The following is a 21,053-nucleotide window of genomic DNA, read 5'->3' as shown; positions in this document are numbered from 1 at the left end:
GAATATATAAGGTTTATATAGTGATATAATAGATGTTATCACTATATAAAATCAGACCTCAGAGGATGTGTGCCATGCCTGCTGAAGCTAATCTAGCCTGCTGAAGCTAATTGGCGAAAGAAGTTGGCTAGCACTAGCTACCCTAGGCGACATCAAGACCTGGGTAGACTGTTTCAAGTTATCTAACCCGTTACTTCCGGGTTGGAGCGAGCGGTCGCATTCGCACTTCGGTCCGCAGGTAGTATAACTTTTCATTACATTTCATTACATTTCATTATAGTACAACGGTTTGATTTGTCTAATCTTAGCAATTTCTTCTTAGCTAGCTACATAGCCGTCTTTGTATCAAAGATAATTGCGTAATTATCGTATTTCGTCGTCCTAACGTAGTCTACACTGCTATCTGCCCAGCAGCTAGCCAGCTAGCAAACGTCCACCGTCTACCGAATAGCAGCACTGTAGAAACTATTACACTCAACTGAACGACTTGATTAGTGTAGTGTAAGCTAGCTACATAGTTGTCTTTGCTGTCTTCGTATCCAAGATAATTGTGTAGTTTAGAGTGTGTAGTCTTAGAGTGATTATCTTAATTTACCGAGGTTAGCTAGCCAGCTATTTGTCGTCCTTAACGTAGGAGACACTGCTAGCTAGCCAACAGCTAGCCAACGTCTTCCGAATAAAACTTCCCACTCAACAACCCGGTCGCATTCCGCTTCGCTCCACAGGTAGTATCACATTTTCATTTCATTTCATTACAGCACAACGGTTTGATTTGTTTGATCGTAGCTAGCTACATAGCTAGCTACATAGCCGTCTTTGTACGTAAGCTTAACTTTCTGAACATTCGAGACGTGTAGTCCACTTGTCATTCCAATCTCCTTGCATTAGCGTAGCCTCTTCTGTAGCCTGTCAACTATGTATCTGTCTATCCCTGTTCTCTCCTCTCTGCACAGACCATACAAACGCTCCACACCGCGTGGCCGCGGCCACCCTAATCTGGTGGTCCCAGCGCGCACGACCCACGTGGAGTTCCAGGTCTCCGGTAGCCTCTGGAACTGCCGATCTGCGGCCAACAAGGCAGAGTTCATCTCAGCCTATGCCTCCCTCCAGTCCCTCGACTTCTTGGCACTGACGGAAACATGGATCACCACAGATAACACGGCTACTCCTACTGCTCTCTCTTCGTCCGCCCACGTGTTCTCGCACACCCCGAGAGCTTCTGGTCAGCGGGGTGGTGGCACCGGGATCCTCATCTCTCCCAAGTGGTCATTCTCTCTTTCTCCCCTTACCCATCTATCTATCGCCTCCTTTGAATTCCATGCTGTCACAGTTACCAGCCCTTTCAAGCTTAACATCCTTATCATTTATCGCCCTCCAGGTTCCCTCGGAGAGTTCATCAATGAGCTTGATGCCTTGATAAGCTCCTTTCCTGAGGACGGCTCACCTCTCACAGTTCTGGGCGACTTTAACCTCCCCACGTCTACCTTTGACTCATTCCTCTCTGCCTCCTTCTTTCCACTCCTCTCCTCTTTTGACCTCACCCTCTCACCTTCCCCCCTACTCACAAGGCAGGCAATATGCTCGACCTCATCTTTACTAGATGCTGTTCTTCCACTAACCTCATTGCAACTCCCCTCCAAGTCTCCGACCACTACCTTGTATCCTTTTCCCTCTCGCTCTCATCCAACACTTCTCACACTGCCCCTACTCGGATGGTATCGCGCCGTCCCAACCTTCGCTCTCTCTCCCCCGCTACTCTCTCCTCTTCCATCCTATCATTTCTTCCCTCTGCTCAAACCTTCTCCAACCTATCTCCTGATTCTGCCTCCTCAACCCTCCTCTACTCCCTTTCTGCATCCTTTGACTCTCTATGTCCCCTATCCTCCAGGCCGGCTCGGTCCTCCCCTCCCGCTCCGTGGCTCGACGACTCATTGCGAGCTCACAGAACAGGGCTCCGGGCAGCCGAGCGGAAATGGAGGAAAACTCGCCTCCCTGCGGACCTGGCATCCTTTCACTCCCTCCTCTCTACATTTTCCTCTTCTGTCTCTGCTGCTAAAGCCACTTTCTACCACTCTAAATTCCAAGCATCTGCCTCTAACCCTAGGAAGCTCTTTGCCACCTTCTCCTCCCTCCTGAATCCTCCCCCCCTCCTCCCTCTCTGCAGATGACTTCGTCAACCATTTTGAAAAGAAGGTCGACGACATCCGATCCTCGTTTGCTAAGTTAAACGACACCGCTGGTTCTGCTCACACTGCCCTACCCTGTGCTCTGACCTCTTTCTCCCCTCTCTCTCCAGATGAAATCTTGCGTCTTGTGACAGCCGGCCGCCCAACAACCTGCCCGCTTGACCCTATCCCCTCCTCTCTTCTCCAGACCATTTCCGGAGACCTTCTCCCTTACCTCACCTCGCTCATTAACTCATCCCTGACCGCTGGCTACGTCCCTTCCGTCTTCAAGAGAGCGAGAGTTGCACCCCCTTCTGAAAAAACCTACACTCGATCCCTCCGATGTCAACAACTACAGACCAGTATCCCTTCTTTCTTTTTTTTCTCCAAAACTCTTGAACGTGCCGTCCTTGGCCAGCTCTCCCACTATCTCTCTCAGAATGACCTTCTTGATCCAAATCAGTCAGGTTTCAAGACTAGTCATTCAACTGAGACTGCTCTTCTCTGTATCACGGAGGCGCTCCACACTGCTAAAGCTAACTCTCTCTCCTCTGCTCTCATCCTTCTAGACCTATCGGCTGCCTTCGATACTGTGAACCATCAGATCCTGCTCTCCACCCTCTCCGAGTTGGGCATCTCCGGCGCGGCCCACGCTTGGATTGCGTCCTACCTGACAGGTCGCTCCTACCAGGTGGCGTGGCGAGAATCTGTCTCCTCACCACGCGCTCTCACCACTGGTGTCCCCCAGGGCTCTGTTCTAGGCCCTCTCCTATTCTCGCTATACATCAAGTCACTTGGCTCTGTCATAACCTCACATGGTCTCTCCTGTCATTGCTATGCAGACGACACACAATTCATCTTCTCCTTTCCCCCTTCTGATGACCAGGTGGCGAATCGCATCTCTGCATGTCTGGCAGACATATCAGTGTGGATGACGGATCACCACCTCAAGCTGAACCTCGGCAAGACGGAGCTGCTCTTCCTCCCGGGAAGGACTGCCCGTTCCATGATCTCGCCATCACGGTTGACAACTCCATTGTGTCCTCCTCCCAGAGCGCTAAGAACCTTGGCGTGATCCTGGACAACACCCTGTCGTTCTCAACTAACATCAAGGCGGTGGCCCGTTCCTGTAGGTTCATGCTCTACAACATCCGCAGAGTACGACCCTGCCCCACACAGGAAGCGGCGCAGGTCCTAATCCAGGCACTTGTCATCTCCCGTCTGGATTACTGCAACTCGCTGTTGGCTGGGCTCCTGCCTGTGCCATTAAACCCCTACAACTCATCCAGAACGCCGCAGCCCGTCTGGTGTTCAACCTTCCCAAGTTCTCTCCACGTCACCCCGCTCCTCCGCTCTCTCCACTGGCTTCCAGTTGAAGCTCGCATCCGCTACAAGACCATGGTGCTTGCCTACGGAGCTGTGAGGGGAACGGCACCTCAGTACCTCCAGGCTCTGATCAGGCCCTACACCCAAACAAGGGCACTGCGTTCATCCACCTCTGGCCTGCTCGCCTCCCTACCACTGAGGAAGTACAGTTCCCGCTCAGCCCAGTCAAAACTGTTCGCTGCTCTGGCCCCCAATGGTGGAACAAACTCCCTCACGACGCCAGGACAGCGGAGTCAATCACCACCTTCCGGAGACACCTGAAACCCCACCTCTTTAAGGAATACCTAGGATAGGATAAGTAATCCTTCTCACCCCCCCCCCCTAAAAGATTTAGATGCACTATTGTAAAGTGGCTGTTCCACTGGATGTCATAAGGTGAATGCACCAATTTGTAAGTCGCTCTGGATAAGAGCGTCTGCTAAATAACTTAAATGTAAATGTAATGTAAATGCTTGGTAACAGGTCAACCAGTGTTTCCCCTAGGATTGTTTTCAGCAGCAGTGGTAAAGTTAGCATTGGTGGGGTGCTCCGGGGGCATCCTTTTTCTGGGGGGAGAGAACATTTTACGGGTTTAAAGCTAGTCTCCAGCAATTTTACAAATTTTGCCATGGGGCTGAGAAACAAAAATCTGTTTTAAATAAAATGTTCTGCAATTCTACGCAGTTTGCCGTGTGCTTATGCTATCTGAGTGACTCAAACATTATAACAAAATTGATGGCCCCCAAGCCATGACATTTTGGACATTTTAGATTCTCCCTGCTGTAGAGTTTTTATTTTGGGGATTATTCTCAAAGATGATCTTATTTAAAAACAGGTTTCATTATATTCTCTACATACACTATATTTGGTTTTAGTCATCTTAAAAACAATTTACGGGGGAGAGGGGGGGTAGGGTGCTGCTGCTGTGCTGTTTGTCGCAACTTGGCTACCTGCCAAACTTTGTATAACCGTTTAATCAAAACTCTGCAAGTAACACATCTAACGTCTTAGTTTTTTACTCCCTCATCTCCAAGAGCCAGGCTCCCAAGAGCTCAACTCCTACAACGCTCTCTATGGAACTACTAAAGGAAAGTGCTTATTTCCAGCGTGTGAGTGTGACTCCAATTGTTGGCCAGTACCTGCTATAATTGTATGTTTTATATCCCCCACGACTAGACACTGGGGACACGCCCGACACAGCTCTGAGAGGCTACACCAAACACTAACACGCAGCCGGTCCGGTGCGTAGCAAGGAACAGTAGGCGACCTGCCACTGACAACAGACTCAGCCATCCCCCGACCCCCTGCACTTCTCTCTCACTCTTCACATTCAAAGAGACCGACAACATCACAGTTGTGCGAGGCGCTGGTAGGGGCGCGGCCATAGAGGGAGCATCTAAGTCCCTGGCAGCGCCAGGAAATGTTTGTTCTCTTGAACTGTCGGCATTCAGCAGTGAAAGTTCCTTTGAATCTGCTGGGGACTCGCGTGCTATTAAGTGTATCATCTGCGACATGTTCATAGCTGTCACGGGGAAAGGTCCATTTGTGAAAAATGTATTGAACTTGATGCAGCTAAAGAAAGGATTATTAATCTTCATGAACAAATAAAACATTTGACCAAGCGCCTTGAACTGAATAAGAATTCCATGATCCTATCGGCATCTTCAAATGCTTCCTATCAAAACATCCAAGAAGATCATAATGGGACCTTCCTGGACTATGATCAATTTCCGTCACTGCACGCCTCTACAAGCTTGAACCAGAAAATAGCTGCTCATTGTTCGACTCCAGGTGAGTGTAAATGGATTTGTCTCGGAACCAGAAAGAAGAAGAGGAATTGTTGTCCGCACGCCTGCCTTCTTCCCCCGCATCCGGACTTAAGACTTTGAAATAGTTTTGAGCCCCTGTACCAGCTATCTTTTGCCGGGTACTTGGGTGTTCTCTCCATGGCTGTGGATGCCCCTCCAGCTACCTCTCCCTGTCCTAGTCAATCAACTGCCTGGGCAGAGAATGGACCACCGCGGCCCCCCTCCGCTGGGCCGTGCTCTCTCGATCAGAGCTCATTCCCTTTGGCTGTTGTGGCCTGCACGCAGCCGGCGTCTCAGCATCCCTCTTCACAGGTGCGTTATGTGGCTCTGGCCTCGCAATCAACTTCGAGACACGTCAGAGGCCGGATCCTTCCAGCTATTGTGATAGGGAGTTCAATGGTGAGGCATAGATCTGTACCTGGGGCAAAGACTTTGTGTTTTACTGAGGCAAAAGTTCAGGATATCACCAGGTTGCTTCCTGAGGCTGTGTGTCAGTCACCGGGGGGTGATACTCGATTGGTTCATGTGGGGGTCGAATGACATTATGAAGGGCAATTCACAACAGCTGAAGATGGATTTAAAAGAACTGATTGGGTCACTACTTGACACCAACAAATATCTGGCCCTCTGCCCTCCCTAAATCGTGGCATTGAATGGTTCAGCAGACTTTTAGTCCTCCATAACTGTCTACGAGGCTATTGCAGCTCTGTGAGTTTAACATTTATTTACAATTTTGATACCTTCTGGAAACAAAGCTTGTATTATAAGGAGGATTTACCATCCGCTATATAAAGAGTTACCTGTCTAACAGAACACAGATGGTGTTCTTTAATGGAAGCCTCTCCAACAAAATCCAGGTGGAATCAGGAATTCCCCAGGGCAGCTTTCTAGGCCCCTTACTTTTTTCAATCTCTACTAACGACATGCCACTGGCTTTGAGTAAATGTATGCGGATGACTCAACCCTATACACATCAGCTACTGAAATGACTGCAACACTTAACAAAGAGCTGCAGTTCATTTCAGAATGGGTGGCAAGGAATAATTTAGTCCTAAATATTTCAAAAACTAAAAGCATTGTATTTGGGACAAATCATTCACTAAACCCTAAACCTCAACTAAATATTGTAATGAATAAGGTGGTAATTGAGTAAGTTAATGAGATTGTAAACTATCTACTATTGATACAACAGTAGCTAGGATGGGGTAGAATTCTGTCCGTAATAAAGTGCTACTCTGCATTCTTAACAGCACTATCAACATAGCAATTCTTACAAGCCCTAGTTTTTTCGCACCTACTGTTCAGTTGTGTGGTCAGCTGCCACAAAGAGGGATTTAGGAACATTTCAATTGCCTCAGAACAGAACAGGGCAGCACGGCTGGCCCTTGGATGTACACAGAGAGCTAGCATTAATAATATGCATATGAATCTCTCCTGGCTCAAAGTGGAGGAGAGATTGACGTCATCACTACTTGTATTTGTGAGAGGTATTGACTTTTTGATTGCACCGAGCTGTCTGTTTGAACTTTTGGCACGCAGCTCGGGCACCCATGCATACCCCACAAGCCATGCCACCAAAGGTCTCTTCACAGTCCGCAAGTCCAGAACAGACTATGGGAGGCGCACAGTACTACATAGAGCCATGACTACATGGAACTTTATTCCACATCAAGTAACTCATGCAAGCAGTAAAATTTGATTTTAAAAAACGGATAAAAATACACCTTATGGAACAGCGGGGACTGTGAGGTCTGAGGGCACACACTTAATATGTTGTGAAATCTGTTGTGAATGTATTGTAATGTTTAAAAAATGTATAACTGCCTTAATTCTTCTGGAACCCAGGAAGAGTAGATGAATGGGGATTCATAATAAATACAAATACAAACATGTCTCCATTATTAGAATTAAAAAAATAAAATAATGTTTTGTTCAGAGGAGCCCTAATTTTCTAGTCATTGAGTATGGTAGAGTAGGTTTGTCTATTTATTGAGTATGGTAGAGTATGGCAAGACTGTGGTTTCTATTTATTGAGTATGCTAGAGTATGGTCAGAGTATGGATTTCTATTTGGTGAGTATGGTTAGAGTACGGTTTTCAATTTATTGAGTATGGTAGAGTATGGTTAGAGTATGGTTTTCTATTTATTGAGTATGGTAGAGTATGGTCAGAGTGCGGTTTTCTATTTATTGTGTATGGTAGAGTATGGTTTTCTATTTATTGAGGATGGTACACTATGGTTAGAGTATGGTTTTATATTCATACAGATGTAGGCTCTTAATTTAAGAGTGTTTGCTACAGCAGGAAAATAATCCCACAGCAACAGGAAATGCGAATTATTACGTGGATTGGGTTGATACATTTATCCTAAGGTAAAATCAAGTTTCAAAGTGGAAATTCAGAGGCCTTTTTAAACCTCAAGTTAAAAAGTTGTACATTTCCAGCACTGCAGGACAGTTCTCCTGCAACAAGGCGATCAAATGAATATCCTAGATCTGTAGAGTATGGTTGGACTAGAGACTCACAGTGGTCTTCTCCAGACAGTGCAATAGGTGGTGGTGTTGGCTCTCTAATAACGACATGCCCTTGTTGAGCTGCTGTTCCTCTTCCTCTGATCCCTTGGTGGACAAACAGAAAACACACAGAAACACAGAGATAAAAAACATACAATGCAAACAAACATTGTTAATATTTGAGCTCCAGGTATTTTGTTTCATTATTAACATGGCTACCAAACAAACAGTTAAGACTGAAACATCAGTGGCACATACAGTCTTTTCTGGCAGAATCAAGCGCAGAGAGAATGCTGCATGTGTAGAATTTCATTGTAACATCATGTGATGGCTGATTTAAATATCTCGTGGATATTGTTTTGCTTGTAAGGTTGTTGCTTCAGAGAGTTGAAAAATATAGAATAGACAGACAGAAAGAAACAAAAAGGCAGAAAGTGCTTTTTACTCATCTGGATAATTCTTTACATTTCTTTTGTGAATGACTCATCCTAGTCTCACAAAAATGACTGGACTTGATTCAATTTCAATTGAATTTTTTGTTGTTGTATCTATCAGTTAAACATTTTTAACCTCTTTCAATCACAATCATGTTAAAACACATTTAAAAAAAACAATATGCCGACACCTCCTGTTTGCAACAAATGCGGCTAGGCACAACATTGGACAACAGCTGGAAATACTCGAGTCTCCATCAACAGTGATCTGATCCATTTACTGTCAATCAAACTACACACACAGTCTGTCCAATGGTGGACAGTAACACTGCGTTTGATGTCTCTGAATGATACTCTTTGAAGTTCTCAGTTGGATGAATTCATCTGGAAGTATAGCCTAGCTCCTGTGAGAGGGATACACTACAAGACCAAAAATACGTGGACACCTGTTCGTCGAACATCTCATTCCAAAATCAAGGCCAATAATAATGGAGTTGGTCCCCCCTTTGCTGCTAGAACAGCCTCCACTCTTCTGGGAAGGCTTTCCACTAGATGTTGGATCATTGCTATGGGGACTTGGGGATTCAGCCACAAGAGCATTAGTGAGGTTGGGCAGCCTGCGTTCAAATCTATTCCAAAGGTGTTTGATGGGGTTGAGGGAAGGGCTCTGTGCAGGCCAGTCAAGTTCTTCCACAGAGATCTCGACAAACCTCGCTTTGTGCACGGAATCATTGTCATGCTGGAACAGGAAAGGGCCTTCCCCAAACTGCGGTTACAAAGTTGAAAGCACAGAATCATCTAGAATTTCATTGTATGCTGCTGTGATGAGATTTCCCTTCACTGGAACTAAGAGGCCAGGCCCAGACCATGAAAAACAGCCCCAGACCATTATTCCTCTTCCAACAAACTTTAAATCAAAATCAAATTTTATTTGTCACCTACACATGGTTAGTAGATGTTAATGCGAGTGTAGCGAAATGCTTGTGCTTCTAGTTTCGACTATGCAGTAATAACCAACGAGTGATCTAGCTAACAATTCCAAAACTACTACCTTATACACATAAGTGTAAAGGGATAAAGAATATGTACATAAAGATATATGAATGAGTGATGGTACAGAGTGGCATCGGCAAGATACAGTAGATGGTATCGAGTACAGTATATACATATGAGATGAGTATGTAAACAAAGTGGCATTGTTTAAAGTGGCTAGTGATACATGTATTACATAAAGATGCAGTAGATGATATAGAGTACAGTATATACGTATACCTATGAGATAAATAATGTAGGGTATGTAAACATTATATTAAGTAGCATTATTTAAAGTGGCTAGTGATATATATTTTACATCAATTCCCATTATTAAAGTGGCTGGAGTTGAGTCAGTGTGTTGGCAGCAGCCACTCAATGTTAGTGGTGGCTGTTTAACAGTCTGATGGCCTTGAGATAGAAGCTGTTTTTCACTCTCTCGGTCCCAGCTTTGATGCACCTGTACTGCCCTCGCCTTCTGGACGATAGCGGGGTGAACAGGCAGTGGCTCGGGTGGTTGTTGTCCTTGATGATGATCTTTATGGCCTTCCTGTGACATCGGGTGGTGTAGGTGTCCTGGAGGGCAGGTAGTTTGGCCCCGGTGATGCATTGTGCAGACCTCACTACCCTCTGGAGAGCCTTACGGTTGTGGGCGGAGCAGTTGCCGTACCAGGCGGTGATACAGCCCGACAGGATGCTGAGGTTATTTTCCTGACACTACACTCCGAGGGCCCTCACCTCCTCCCTGTAGGCCGCCTCGTCGTTGTTGGTAATCAAGCCTACCACTGTTGTGTCGTCCGCAAACTTGATGATTGAGTTGGAGGCGTGCGTGGCCACGCAGTCGTGGGTGAACAGGGAGTACAGGAGAGGGCTCAGAACGCACCCTTGTGGGTCCCCAGTGTTGAGGATCAGCGGGGTGGAGATGTTGTTACCTACCCTCACCACCTGGGGGCGGCCCGTCAGGAAGTCCAGTACCCAGTTGCACAGGGCGGGGTCGAGACCCAGGGTTTCGAGCTTGATGACGAGTTTGGAGGGTACTATGGTGTTAAATGCTGAGCTGTAGTCGATGAACAGCATTCTCACATAGGTATTCCTCTTGTCCAGATGGGTTAGGGCAGTGTGCAGTGTGGTTGAGATTGCATCGTCTGTGGACTTATTTGGGTGGTAAGCAAATTGGAGTGGGTCTAGGGTGTCAGGTAGGGTGGAGGTGATATGGTCCTTGACTAGTCTCTCAAAGCACTTCATGATGACGGAAGTGAGTGCTACGGGGCGGTAGTCGTTTAGCTCAGTTACCTTAGCTTTCTTGAGAACAGGAACAATGGTGGCCCTCTTGAAGCACGTGGGAACAGCAGACTGGGATAGAGATTGATTGAATATGTCCGTAAACACACCAGCCAGCTGGTCTGCGCATGCTCTGAGAGCGCGGCTGGGGATGCCGTCTGGGCCTGCAGCCCTGCGAGGGTTAACACGTTTAAATATTTTACTCACCTCGGCTGCAGTGAAGGAGAATCAGTTGGCACTATGCATTCGGGCAGGTAGCATTCTCCTGGCATACACCAAACCCAGATTAATCCGTTGGACTGCCAGATGGTGAAGTGTGATTCATCACTTCAGAGAACGCCCTTCCACTGCTCCAGAGTCCAATGGCGGAGAGCTTTACACCACTCCAGCCGACGCTTGGCATTGCACATGGTGATCTTAGGCTTGTATGTGGGTATTGAGCCTAAGGGAGAGGTGCGAGTGGTATGCACCAGATCTCCAGTGCTCACCCACAGCCCGGTTCAACCTGTGCCTGCACTCTGGAGGGTCCGGGCTAAAGGGGTCATCCAGCCTGGAGGAGTGGTGCCAAGGCTGCACACCAGGGCTCCAGTGCTCCCCCACAGCCCGGTCCATCCGGTGTCTCCTCCACACACACCAGGCCTCCTGTAGGTCTCCTCCCTCCAGGTTCGCACGTCTGTCCTGAGCTGCCAGAGCCGCCCGTCTGTCCTGAGCTGCCAGAGCCGCCTGTCTGTCCTGAGCTGCCAGAGCCGCCCGTCTGTCCTGAGCTGCCAGAGTCGCCCGTCAGTCAGGAGCTGCCAGAGCCGCCCGTCAGTCAGGAGCCACCCTTCACTCAGGTGCTGCCGGAATCGCCCTTCACTCCGGAGCTGCCGGAATCGTCCTTCACTCCGGAGCTGCCGGAATCGCCCTTCACTCCGGAGCTGCCGGAATCGCCCTTCACTCCGGAGCTGCCGGAATCGACCTTCACTCCGGAGCTGCCGGAATCGACCTTCACTCCGGAGCTGCCGGAATCGACCTTCACTCCGGAGCTGCCGGAATCGACCTTCACTCCGGAGCTGCCGGAATCGACCTTCACTCCGGAACTGCCGGAATCGACCTTCACTCCGGAACTGCCGGAGTCTCCCTCCTGTCCGGTGCTGCCGGAATCTCCCGTCCATTCGGGACCCGCGGCAAGGGTCCCCAGTCCTAGGTCGGCGGCGAGGGTCACCGCTCCCAAGGCGCCACTTAAGTGGGCAGAGACTATGGTGGAGTGGGGTCCACGTCCCACGCCAGAGCCGCAACCACGGACAGACGCCCACCCAGACCCTCCCCTATAGGTTGAGTTTTGAAGCCGGAGTCCGCACCTTTGGGGGTACTGTCACGTTCTGACCTTAGTTCCTTTATTATGTCTGTCTATGTGTTAGTTTGGTCAGGGCGTGAGTTGGGGTGGGTAGTCTATGTTCTTTTTTCTATGTTGTGTTTATGTGTTTGGCCTGGTATGGTTCTCAATCAGAGGCAGGTGTCGTTCTTTGTCTCTGATTGAGAATCATACTTAGTTAGCCTGTTTTTCCCATTTTAGTTGTGGGTGATTATTTTCTGTTTAGTGTTTTTCGTCACCTTGCAGGACTGTTCGATTGTTGCTTTGTTGTTTTGCTCAGTGTTCAGTTTTATTAAACATATGAACACTTACCACGCTGCACATTGGTCCGATCTCTCATACGAATTTCGTTACAGCTTATACTCTGGTGCAGGTTGATTTTTCAGAATTGTTTGTTTCAATCTTATTCTACCCAAACATAAATAACATACTTTGTTTTACTAATCTAATCTGTTAGTAGTTGGACTTATTGCACCTGTTACTGAGACGTTACAGTTTATATGATTTAGGTAGTCTCAATAATCAATCTTCCCCGGCAATCATTCTGAATGGTTGCGGGTGATTAAAAGTTCCAATTGTTGGATATCCTCACTCTGGTTGGATTCCAATTACATATCACTGTGTAAGGCAGCAAATTGTGACTTGCAGGCTTGATCTGGCCTGTAAACCAGAAGTTTCAGACCACTGTGTTAGGGTGTAACTAGGCCCCCAAAGAAAGGTTTTATGATACAGTTGAAGTCAGAAGTTTACAAAGGTTGAAATAAATAATTATCTCTACTATCATTCTGACATTTCACATTCTTAAAGTAAAGTGGTGATCCTAACTGAACCAAGACAGGGAATATTTACTATGATTAAATGTCAGGAATTGTGAAAAACTGAGTTTAAATGTATTTGGCTTAGGTGTATGTAAACTTCCGACTTCAACTGTATATGTATTGTCATAAAGTCTTTAATTTAAAGATAACATACTCACTTAGAAACTCACTTGGTGTAGGCTACAGTACTAAACACCGAGGAATACAACACCCATGTTGCTAACAAACAGTCATGGGTTGTAACTACCATTCACTCGATAGGCAAAGCACTCTGGTAAATATGCAAATAAGGTTAAATTAATTCTCAAGTTGAATTGTATGTTCACTCAACCAAAAATGTAAAGTTCATTGAAGATACAATTCAACTTGAGAATGTATGTTGGTTCAGCTCTATGTCCAAAAGTCAGATCTATTGCAACTGGTTGCCTTACAATTGTACGTTGAATCAAAATCATGTAATTTTTTTACAGTGCAGTTCTTCTGTCAGATGTGTGGACCCACGCAGCCCTGGCTGGCTGCAGTGACATGAACATAATTATAAGAGCCAGAGCGCTGTGACTCATCACAGCCCTGGTAAAACCACTGACTAAATTAAGCCTCTGAAAGCTTTACCATTTTTATGATCATTTTGACACTTCCAAAACTCCCGTGGACGCTCAGCTCCCAAGTCATTTACAGAGGAGATGTGAATGGATTTCAGCCCGTGCCGCAGTTTAACAGAGTGTTGCTGTGAGCATGTCAGTTGTGTTAGTTTGTATGGATGTGTGCAATTTGTTATTGTAATCCATCCACCACTACCTTAATGGAGAAGACGTGAAGAGATATGGGAGGTCTGTCCATGAACACCTGCTCTGACGCGCCCCATCTCTTAATTCATCCCACAACATGAATACTAATGCCTGATAATTGATAGGGTCGTTTTGAGTCATTTGCTAATGGAATATTTCAATGTAGCGGCCGGCACAATCGTGGTCAAAAACAAAGCGTAACACATACAAAAGCAACACAAGCGTGACTGTGGTACTCAGAACACAATAACAGTTTTCCATCTCCATTTTCAACCATGTTTAATTAGGCTATAGAGAAGATAAATGCCTGGCTCAGCTTAATGACCTGTAGAACGAGACACAACAGACTTGTGAACTGAAACAAGACAACACAAAGGACAGAACGAAAACACACAGCAGGTGGAAATGGGAGCAAGCCAAGACATTTAGTAAAGAGAGAGGAGGTACTGTCTGGTGCAGACAATCACAATGATCAGTCGAGCCAAAGACATTACAGCCACATGGTGCCTCAATGAATCGAATCCCCCCCCCCCTAACTCAACCTTGTGGTACGCACCACTTGCGTGCATAACTCAAGCTAGGATTGGGCCTTCAGAGGTCCAAAGGGCAACCTTACCGTGAGCTCCAGCAGTTCGTTGAGGAGGTCGTTGCGTTTGCTCTGGAGGAAGCCCGTGCAGGAGCTGCCCGTCTGGGCTATTCTTATCCGGGCCAGTCTGGCTTTCTGCGTAGGGAGAGGTTAACATGTCAAACCCAGGCAGGGACGAGATATGTCTTATCATCATCTAGTGGTGAGAATTTGCAGCCTCGTCATCACCCCTTCCCTGGATGATGTAAGTGTGTCACCATGGATTTGTCGGGCTAGAGTGGGCTCACCATGTAAACATTGTGGTGGTGATCACTTTCAATCCTGTTCATATCACAAGGTATCAAGCTATCCATCAGTCTTAGTCTTACCCACAGCGAAAGCAGCATGTCTATTATATAGCCTCTTTAAATCCTATCCATTTCTCTCAGCCGTCATGATTCTTTCTCCACCTTCTAGGACTGAATTATAAGTGAAGTTATTGGTTAAAAAAAGACTACACTGAGATCCCAGGGGACATCTAAGAGTGATATTAAAGAGGAGATTCAAGTGTCTACTCTTAGACAACAGACTAAAGTGCTTTTCAATCGTTCAAGGCGAGAGCACTTTCTTTAACCTTGGTCCGGGTGATTGCTTTGCACAAACACATTTTTAGATATCCCCCAAAAGAGTAGCATTGCCTTTGCAAAGACTCTTGACATGTTAGGGTTTAGAGGTTTTGTGATTCAACCTGTGAGACAAGCTATGTTGTCCTTGGAGATTCTAGGGCGCCAGGCTACGTTGCGACTGAGCTAGCACCTATAGCCTGGTCCCAGATTGGTTTGTGCTGTCTTGCCAACATGTAATTGACAAGCCAGCACAAACCGATCTGGGATCAAGCTAGCACCTCTATGCTGCTGCTACCCTCTCTGCCTGTCACCAGTGGGAAATAAAAGAACACTTTTAATTTAAATGAGCAGGCTCATGACATCTGCTTTACTTGACATGTTGATCAAAGGCTTCGTTCATCGCATGAAAGAATTAAATAAAAAACTCAAATGAAAGACTGGAGCAGTAGCTAACTGAGAGGAGTCTTTGAAAATGTTGGTTGACGTGTGCTGATGGTTTTTGTAAAAAATAAGAGAATAAACTTTCAAACTTAATCCTGTTCAACTTCCTTCCGTGTCGCTTCACTCTGTGCTGTCTGACGAGTGGATGGTTCACCGATTCAGCTGTGGCCATGCTGCAGCCATAGCCCAGGAGTAAAATAATAGTAACCTCTGAGTAGTGTGTCTAATCTGATCTAATAGAGCCAGCAATCATTTCTGTCCAATCAGACAGGCAGCTGGACTGCAGCCATCCACAAATGACACAGGATAAAGTTCCAGGAGTTTCTCTGAAGGGAAGCCATTCTCCGTTCTGTGCTTGAAGTTTTCCTTCTCCCCTGGACTCCCTTGTCTCTCTGCCTCTGACGGCACACTGGTTCTCTCTGTGTGGCTCCACCTGACTTTGCCATTTCATTAACACTGTGACCCCAGACCATTCAGAGCCCGCTGTGCTCCTGGTGAGAGCCCTCCCAATTAGTCAAGCAAATAAGATGTGTGATTTGTGTTACACTACAATAAAACCTCAGCCGCCGTGACTCTGGACTTCGGTAGCACGTCACCAGGGGCTGTCCAGGCTAGAGGTGACCCTCAGTTAAAGCAAAGGGGAGGTTGCATTAGGGGAGACTGCCGCACATTCTTCTTGATACCCTTCTCACATATTATTGTACTTTTCTATGACAATATAAGGACTACCAGCCTATCTCTGTGCGGGAAGCACATATCTGATAGACGTATATTTAAATGTCTGTACGAGGACGAGGGAGATAGGATAGGATACATGAGAAGCTATTTTTTTCCCAGCTTTGGCCCCAGATGGCCAGCTAATTGTACTGGGAGCCTGGAGCAGCCCACTATTAGAGTGAAATGAAGATGGATGAGGGGGAGGGAGGGGTGAACATGGCTAATTTGAGAGACACCCGCTCTGGCTCGTCAGCGCACGTGGAGCAAGGTGCATGCAGTGCACCTCCCCTCCTGTCTCCGTTTCAGCAGCCTGGTATAAGTGAGTAATAACTGTTCGCAGATAGGGGGTAAGGGCCGTGAGAGGCACCAGGAAATGAGAGATTAACCACTGCAGCGTTAGAACTCTTGACAGGTTTCCACTGCAATTAACATAATATAAATCATGATGTTACTCACTGTAGAAGAACAGAGGATAGTGTACACTAGCAATTTGCCTTAACAGTTGACCTCAGGAGTGACCATAAAAGCTCATCTGCATCTACTTTTTTTCTTTAATCTGCCCTTACTCCCACAAGGTCATTCTAAGGACAGGTAATCTAAAGAGGGAGAGGGCATCGAATGAAAGGAGTCTGTTTCTCAGTCTCCATGCCTCTTCCTGGACTCACCTGCACTCTGCCTTCATGGACTCTTATCTTTCTTAGGGAAGTCAACCCCACAGAGGCTGCAGTGAGAGTAGTTAGCCACCACTAAATACTCGGTGTGTGTGTTTTGTGTGAGTGTTAGGACTGACCACATTTAGTCGACTGGTGGATTGCTTGGTCGATAGGCTGTTGGTCGACCGAGATTTTTTTTAGTTGAGCAGTCACAACAACACGACATGTTGTGGCACACGAGACACCTGTCTGATTCCTTGCGTAGGCCACAGGGACGGCACGGCCCAAGACGGGTATCGACAACCTAAGACACGAGTGCTGCAAGGGTATTTGATAAAATAAGTGAAATTGCATTTGTTTCGAAACTGCATTAGTTTCCCCTAAATTGCTATTGCTTTGGACCTAATGCATTTGTGACAGTATTCCTTAGAACTACAGTACGTGTGAAGACAATGCGTCTTGGGTATCATTTAAAATGTCGAGTTAAGAAGGGGAGTGTGGCTATGATGCACAAGGTGCGTCTCTCTCCAGAATGCGCTCTCTACCATCACCTTGTGTGCATTCGTTGTTTCATAACTTCATTGTGTGAATTGTTTTGCCCGTTGATTGTTAGCGTCTATGAATTCACCATTACATACAGTAAGTACATCACCAGTTGTACATTTACCGTTAATTCCCACCATTTTTATCAACAATGTTTATTTCGTGTTGCAGTCATTTCTGTTAACGCATTCAATATATTATTAATACAGTCGTTTACCGTTATCATTGTCAGAGTGGACACTTGTTTGCAGAGCTCGTAACCTATGCTACACTTGTGAGAATCAACGGTTGAATTCCATTGTATTTTGTTTGGAGTGCTCCTGTCCATGTTGAGTAGGGACACACACCTGATTACGTATAGAAGCAGGCTATCTGGCCTGCGCACAAATGTGTAAAAGGTGCCCATTTAAGGATGTCTGATAATATTTTGGATTATCTTAACTCACCACCACTAATGCGCTGTGGAGCTTCTCAGAGTATTTTTTCTTCACCTCAAACAGCAAGTGAACAAAGTCTGTTTAGACATACATTAAATCCAATCAGGATTTGTCTTTGCTGGTCTTTGGGGAGATACATCTAGCTAGCTAAGTCAGCCATTGGCTAGGCCATCAGAAGCTAATAAAGGCATCTGCCATTCAACTGTATTAGGGCAAAATTTGGGAGTGACATTGTAATCAACCAATCACATTTTGACTGAATGGGTGGGACCGTTTTTACAAAAGCTTATGGAAACGTCTGCTTTCTTGAAGGCCAGGTCGCTGGGCAATAGAGAGCTAGCGTTGATGTCGGCTAGTTTGTAGTGGCTGCAGCAGGTCTGTTGGCTAATTTGTTAGCTTCTCCCTTTTCAATAATAACTTTCAACAAGAAGTTAAGTTTAAAATGATCTGGTGAGTGCAACTGTTTTTTTTTTTATTGCAGCGCGCTTGGTGTTGTTAGCCCTCTCTTTGAAAATAATTTGTGTGTGTGAAACATTGTTGCATTTCAAGTGGAACTGACAGCATTTTAGCTATAAATGAAATCTTATTAAAATCGGGTTCATTTACACCCCCAGGAAGAATATGACTCATTTTAAAACATTTTCTGACAAGCGACTACTTAGATATGGTCATTTTCACATTTTCATAAATTCTTACAATTTTGGGGAATTACGTATACTAAGGCATTTGTGAAAGTTCTACAGCAATAGAGTGGGAAAGCAGCTGTGCGTTGGACAATTAATAGACACTGTAGTAAATAAAACGAAATATAAACATCTGTCTTGTCCAGGACTGGAGTCCACACAGACCGGTGCGCTATAGCCAAACAGAACTACTGTAGGCCTTTATACAAACAAGCCATTTGCCACACGGCCTGCCATCATTCACTTTGAACTGGAATGTGTGTTTACAGGCAGTTGCAACAGCGCAACTTTATAGCATTAAAACGCATTTGCCAAAAGCCACAAAATACACCCGAATGGATTTCTGCAAATATGCAAACACCACGGGAGTGCTCTTACATTTGGGAACTTTACAGTCCTATTGATCAAACAACCATGAAAAGGTAGGCTCTCTCTCCCTCAGTTATGCCCATCAACAACAACAATATCAACAACTAATCCTAGCCAGAGCAAGATGAGCTAAAAATCTAACGAAGGAACATTAGACAAACCCTCTCAAACATTGCACTGATAAAATTGTAACATTGCACTGGGGAATTGTAGCCTCCTCGTCCTTCTGCAGCATGTCCCAACCAAGCACACAAGCTAGCTAGCTACTTCCAGACAGACACAAATGAGAGAACACCTCACCCTGACCATTTTATTCACCCTAAACAGAGCTGGTTAGGCTGTTTACATGTTATCTAGAGCGTTCTTGACTATTACTTTTTGCCTACGTTTACTGACACCGGTCATATTCAGCGGGTGTTGCATGCTTGTAAATTCATCAGTTGTTCTGCACTCTAGTACACTCAGACGAGAGTGCTCTGAAATCGGAGTTGAGTGGTACATAGCCAGAGTGAATCTTCCTGAACGCAAGAGATATGCTAACTGGATAACAGTCGGTCAAGTTCTGGCTAGCTAACCACATGACATCTGCATCTCTCGCTGTGACTATAGTCACCGAAAAATGATTTGAGGGGAAAAAGTCAGTCACTCACCCATTCCTCCAATGGCATGGCATCCTGCTAGCAGCTAGCCAGCTATCTACCTAACGTTAGGCTCTGTGTTTTTAGCTCGCTACATAAATAGATATGCTAGCCTTATGACTGACTTGTGATCATTGCCCTTGCTAGTTTGATTGTATTGACATTCCCAGCCATAGTTACATTCGTCCGTTTTTGTCCAGAATATTGAGTCATTGAAACTGTGAAAAAGTTGAAACATTGAAACTGTGAAAAAGTTGAAACATTGAAACTGTGCATCCCAAATGGAGGCAGCAAACAGGCCAGCTGTGATTTACAACCTGGTGGCAATGTTTTTTGGACTACCAACAAATGTATTGGTGAATCATATTAATCATGCATTGAACTGCATCCATCTATGCCTTAGTGTACGCCATGGAACATTGAGTCAAATATAACCTATTTTTATAACCTCATTTTTTAAAATAAAAAACAACAGCGTATTTCTCCATTATTTTACCAGGTAAGTTGACTGAGAACACATTCTCATTTACAGCATCAACCTGGGGAATAGTTACAGGGGAGAGGAGAATGAGCAAATTGTAAACTGGGGATAATTAGGTGACTGTGATGGTTTGAGGGCCAGATTGGGAATTTAGCCAGGTGTTAACCAGTGTTAACACCCCTACAATAAGTACCATAGGATCTTTAATGACCTCAGAGAGTCAGGACACCAGTTTAACATCCCATCTGAAAGACAGCACCCTACACAGGGCAGTGTCTCCAATCACTGCCCTGGGGAATTGATATATTTATTTAGACCAGAGGAAAGAGTGCCTCCTACTGGCCCTCCAACACCACTTCCAGCAGCATCTGGTCTCCCATCCAGGAACTGACCAGGACCAACCCTGCATAGCTTCAGAAGCAAGCCAGCAGTGGTATGCAGGGTGGTATGCTACTGGTGAACTCATAGAGTTGGTTATGTAGCATAAACTGGGAATTGTATGTTTTTGACTGATATGATTATCTGCTTGTTCCATATCGGCAAAGTATTTAAAACACTGTTAGTTCCACTTTAAACTTTAGGTCACCAGTTACTTTGTGCTTAAACATGACATGTTATTTGCAATGGGAAGTAATAGTTGTACATTTCCATTGGTTGTGTTTTTGTATTCTTATGATTGGGACCTACTGGCTTATGTACATATTTATGGACTGCTTATCCTTTAACATCATGCTCTGTGTGACTGCTTAACATTTTTTTACCCCCCAATTTCATGGTATCCAATTGGTAGTTAGTCTTGTCTCATCACTGCAACTCCCGTATGGACTCGGGAGATGCGATGGTCGAGAGCCGCGCGTCCTCCGAAACACAACCCAACCAAGCCGCACTGCTTCTTGACACAATGCCCACTTAACCCGGAAGCCAGCCACACCAATGTGTCGGAGGAAACACCGTACACCTGGCGACCGTGTCAGTGTGCACTGTGCCCAGCCCGCCACAGGAGTCACTGGTGCACGATGGGACGAGGACATCACTGTTGGCCAAACCCTCCCCTATCCCGGACAACGCTGGGCCAATTGTGCACCGCCCCATCGGCCTCCCCGTTGCGGCCGGCTGCAACAGAGCCTGGATTTGAACCCAGAATCTCTAGTGGCATAGCTAGCACTGCGATGCAGTGTTTTAGACCACTGCGTCACTCGGGAGGCCCCAAATCCTAAATGTTTCTGTACATTTTTCAGATTTTTACTATCAAAATCACACTTAAATTATCATTTATTTTAAATTAAAGAATGCTTAAACCACATCAATCTGATTGGGTGGGCCTTTCAGGGCCTGTCTCCCCA

General features: G+C 45.8%; 1 protein-coding gene across 1 annotated transcript in view; it reads right to left on the bottom strand.

The window, feature by feature from the left end:
- Positions 1-21,053, bottom strand: part of LOC118399737 (potassium voltage-gated channel subfamily D member 3-like) — a 30,067-nt gene that overhangs the window by 7,681 nt on the left and 1,333 nt on the right. Inside the window, exons 2-3 of the mRNA XM_052474554.1 lie at positions 14,174-14,278; positions 7,863-7,955 (exon numbers count right to left, since the gene is read on the bottom strand). Of these exons, the coding sequence (XP_052330514.1) occupies positions 7,863-7,955; positions 14,174-14,278 (198 nt within the window). The remainder of the gene's footprint in view (positions 1-7,862; positions 7,956-14,173; positions 14,279-21,053) is intronic.

The sequence above is a fragment of the Oncorhynchus keta genome, chromosome 21, assembly GCF_023373465.1.
Source record: "Oncorhynchus keta strain PuntledgeMale-10-30-2019 chromosome 21, Oket_V2, whole genome shotgun sequence".
NCBI lineage: Eukaryota > Metazoa > Chordata > Actinopteri > Salmoniformes > Salmonidae > Oncorhynchus > Oncorhynchus keta.
Note: the sequence above shows the minus strand (reverse complement) of the source record. Positions and strands in the feature narration are given on the sequence as shown.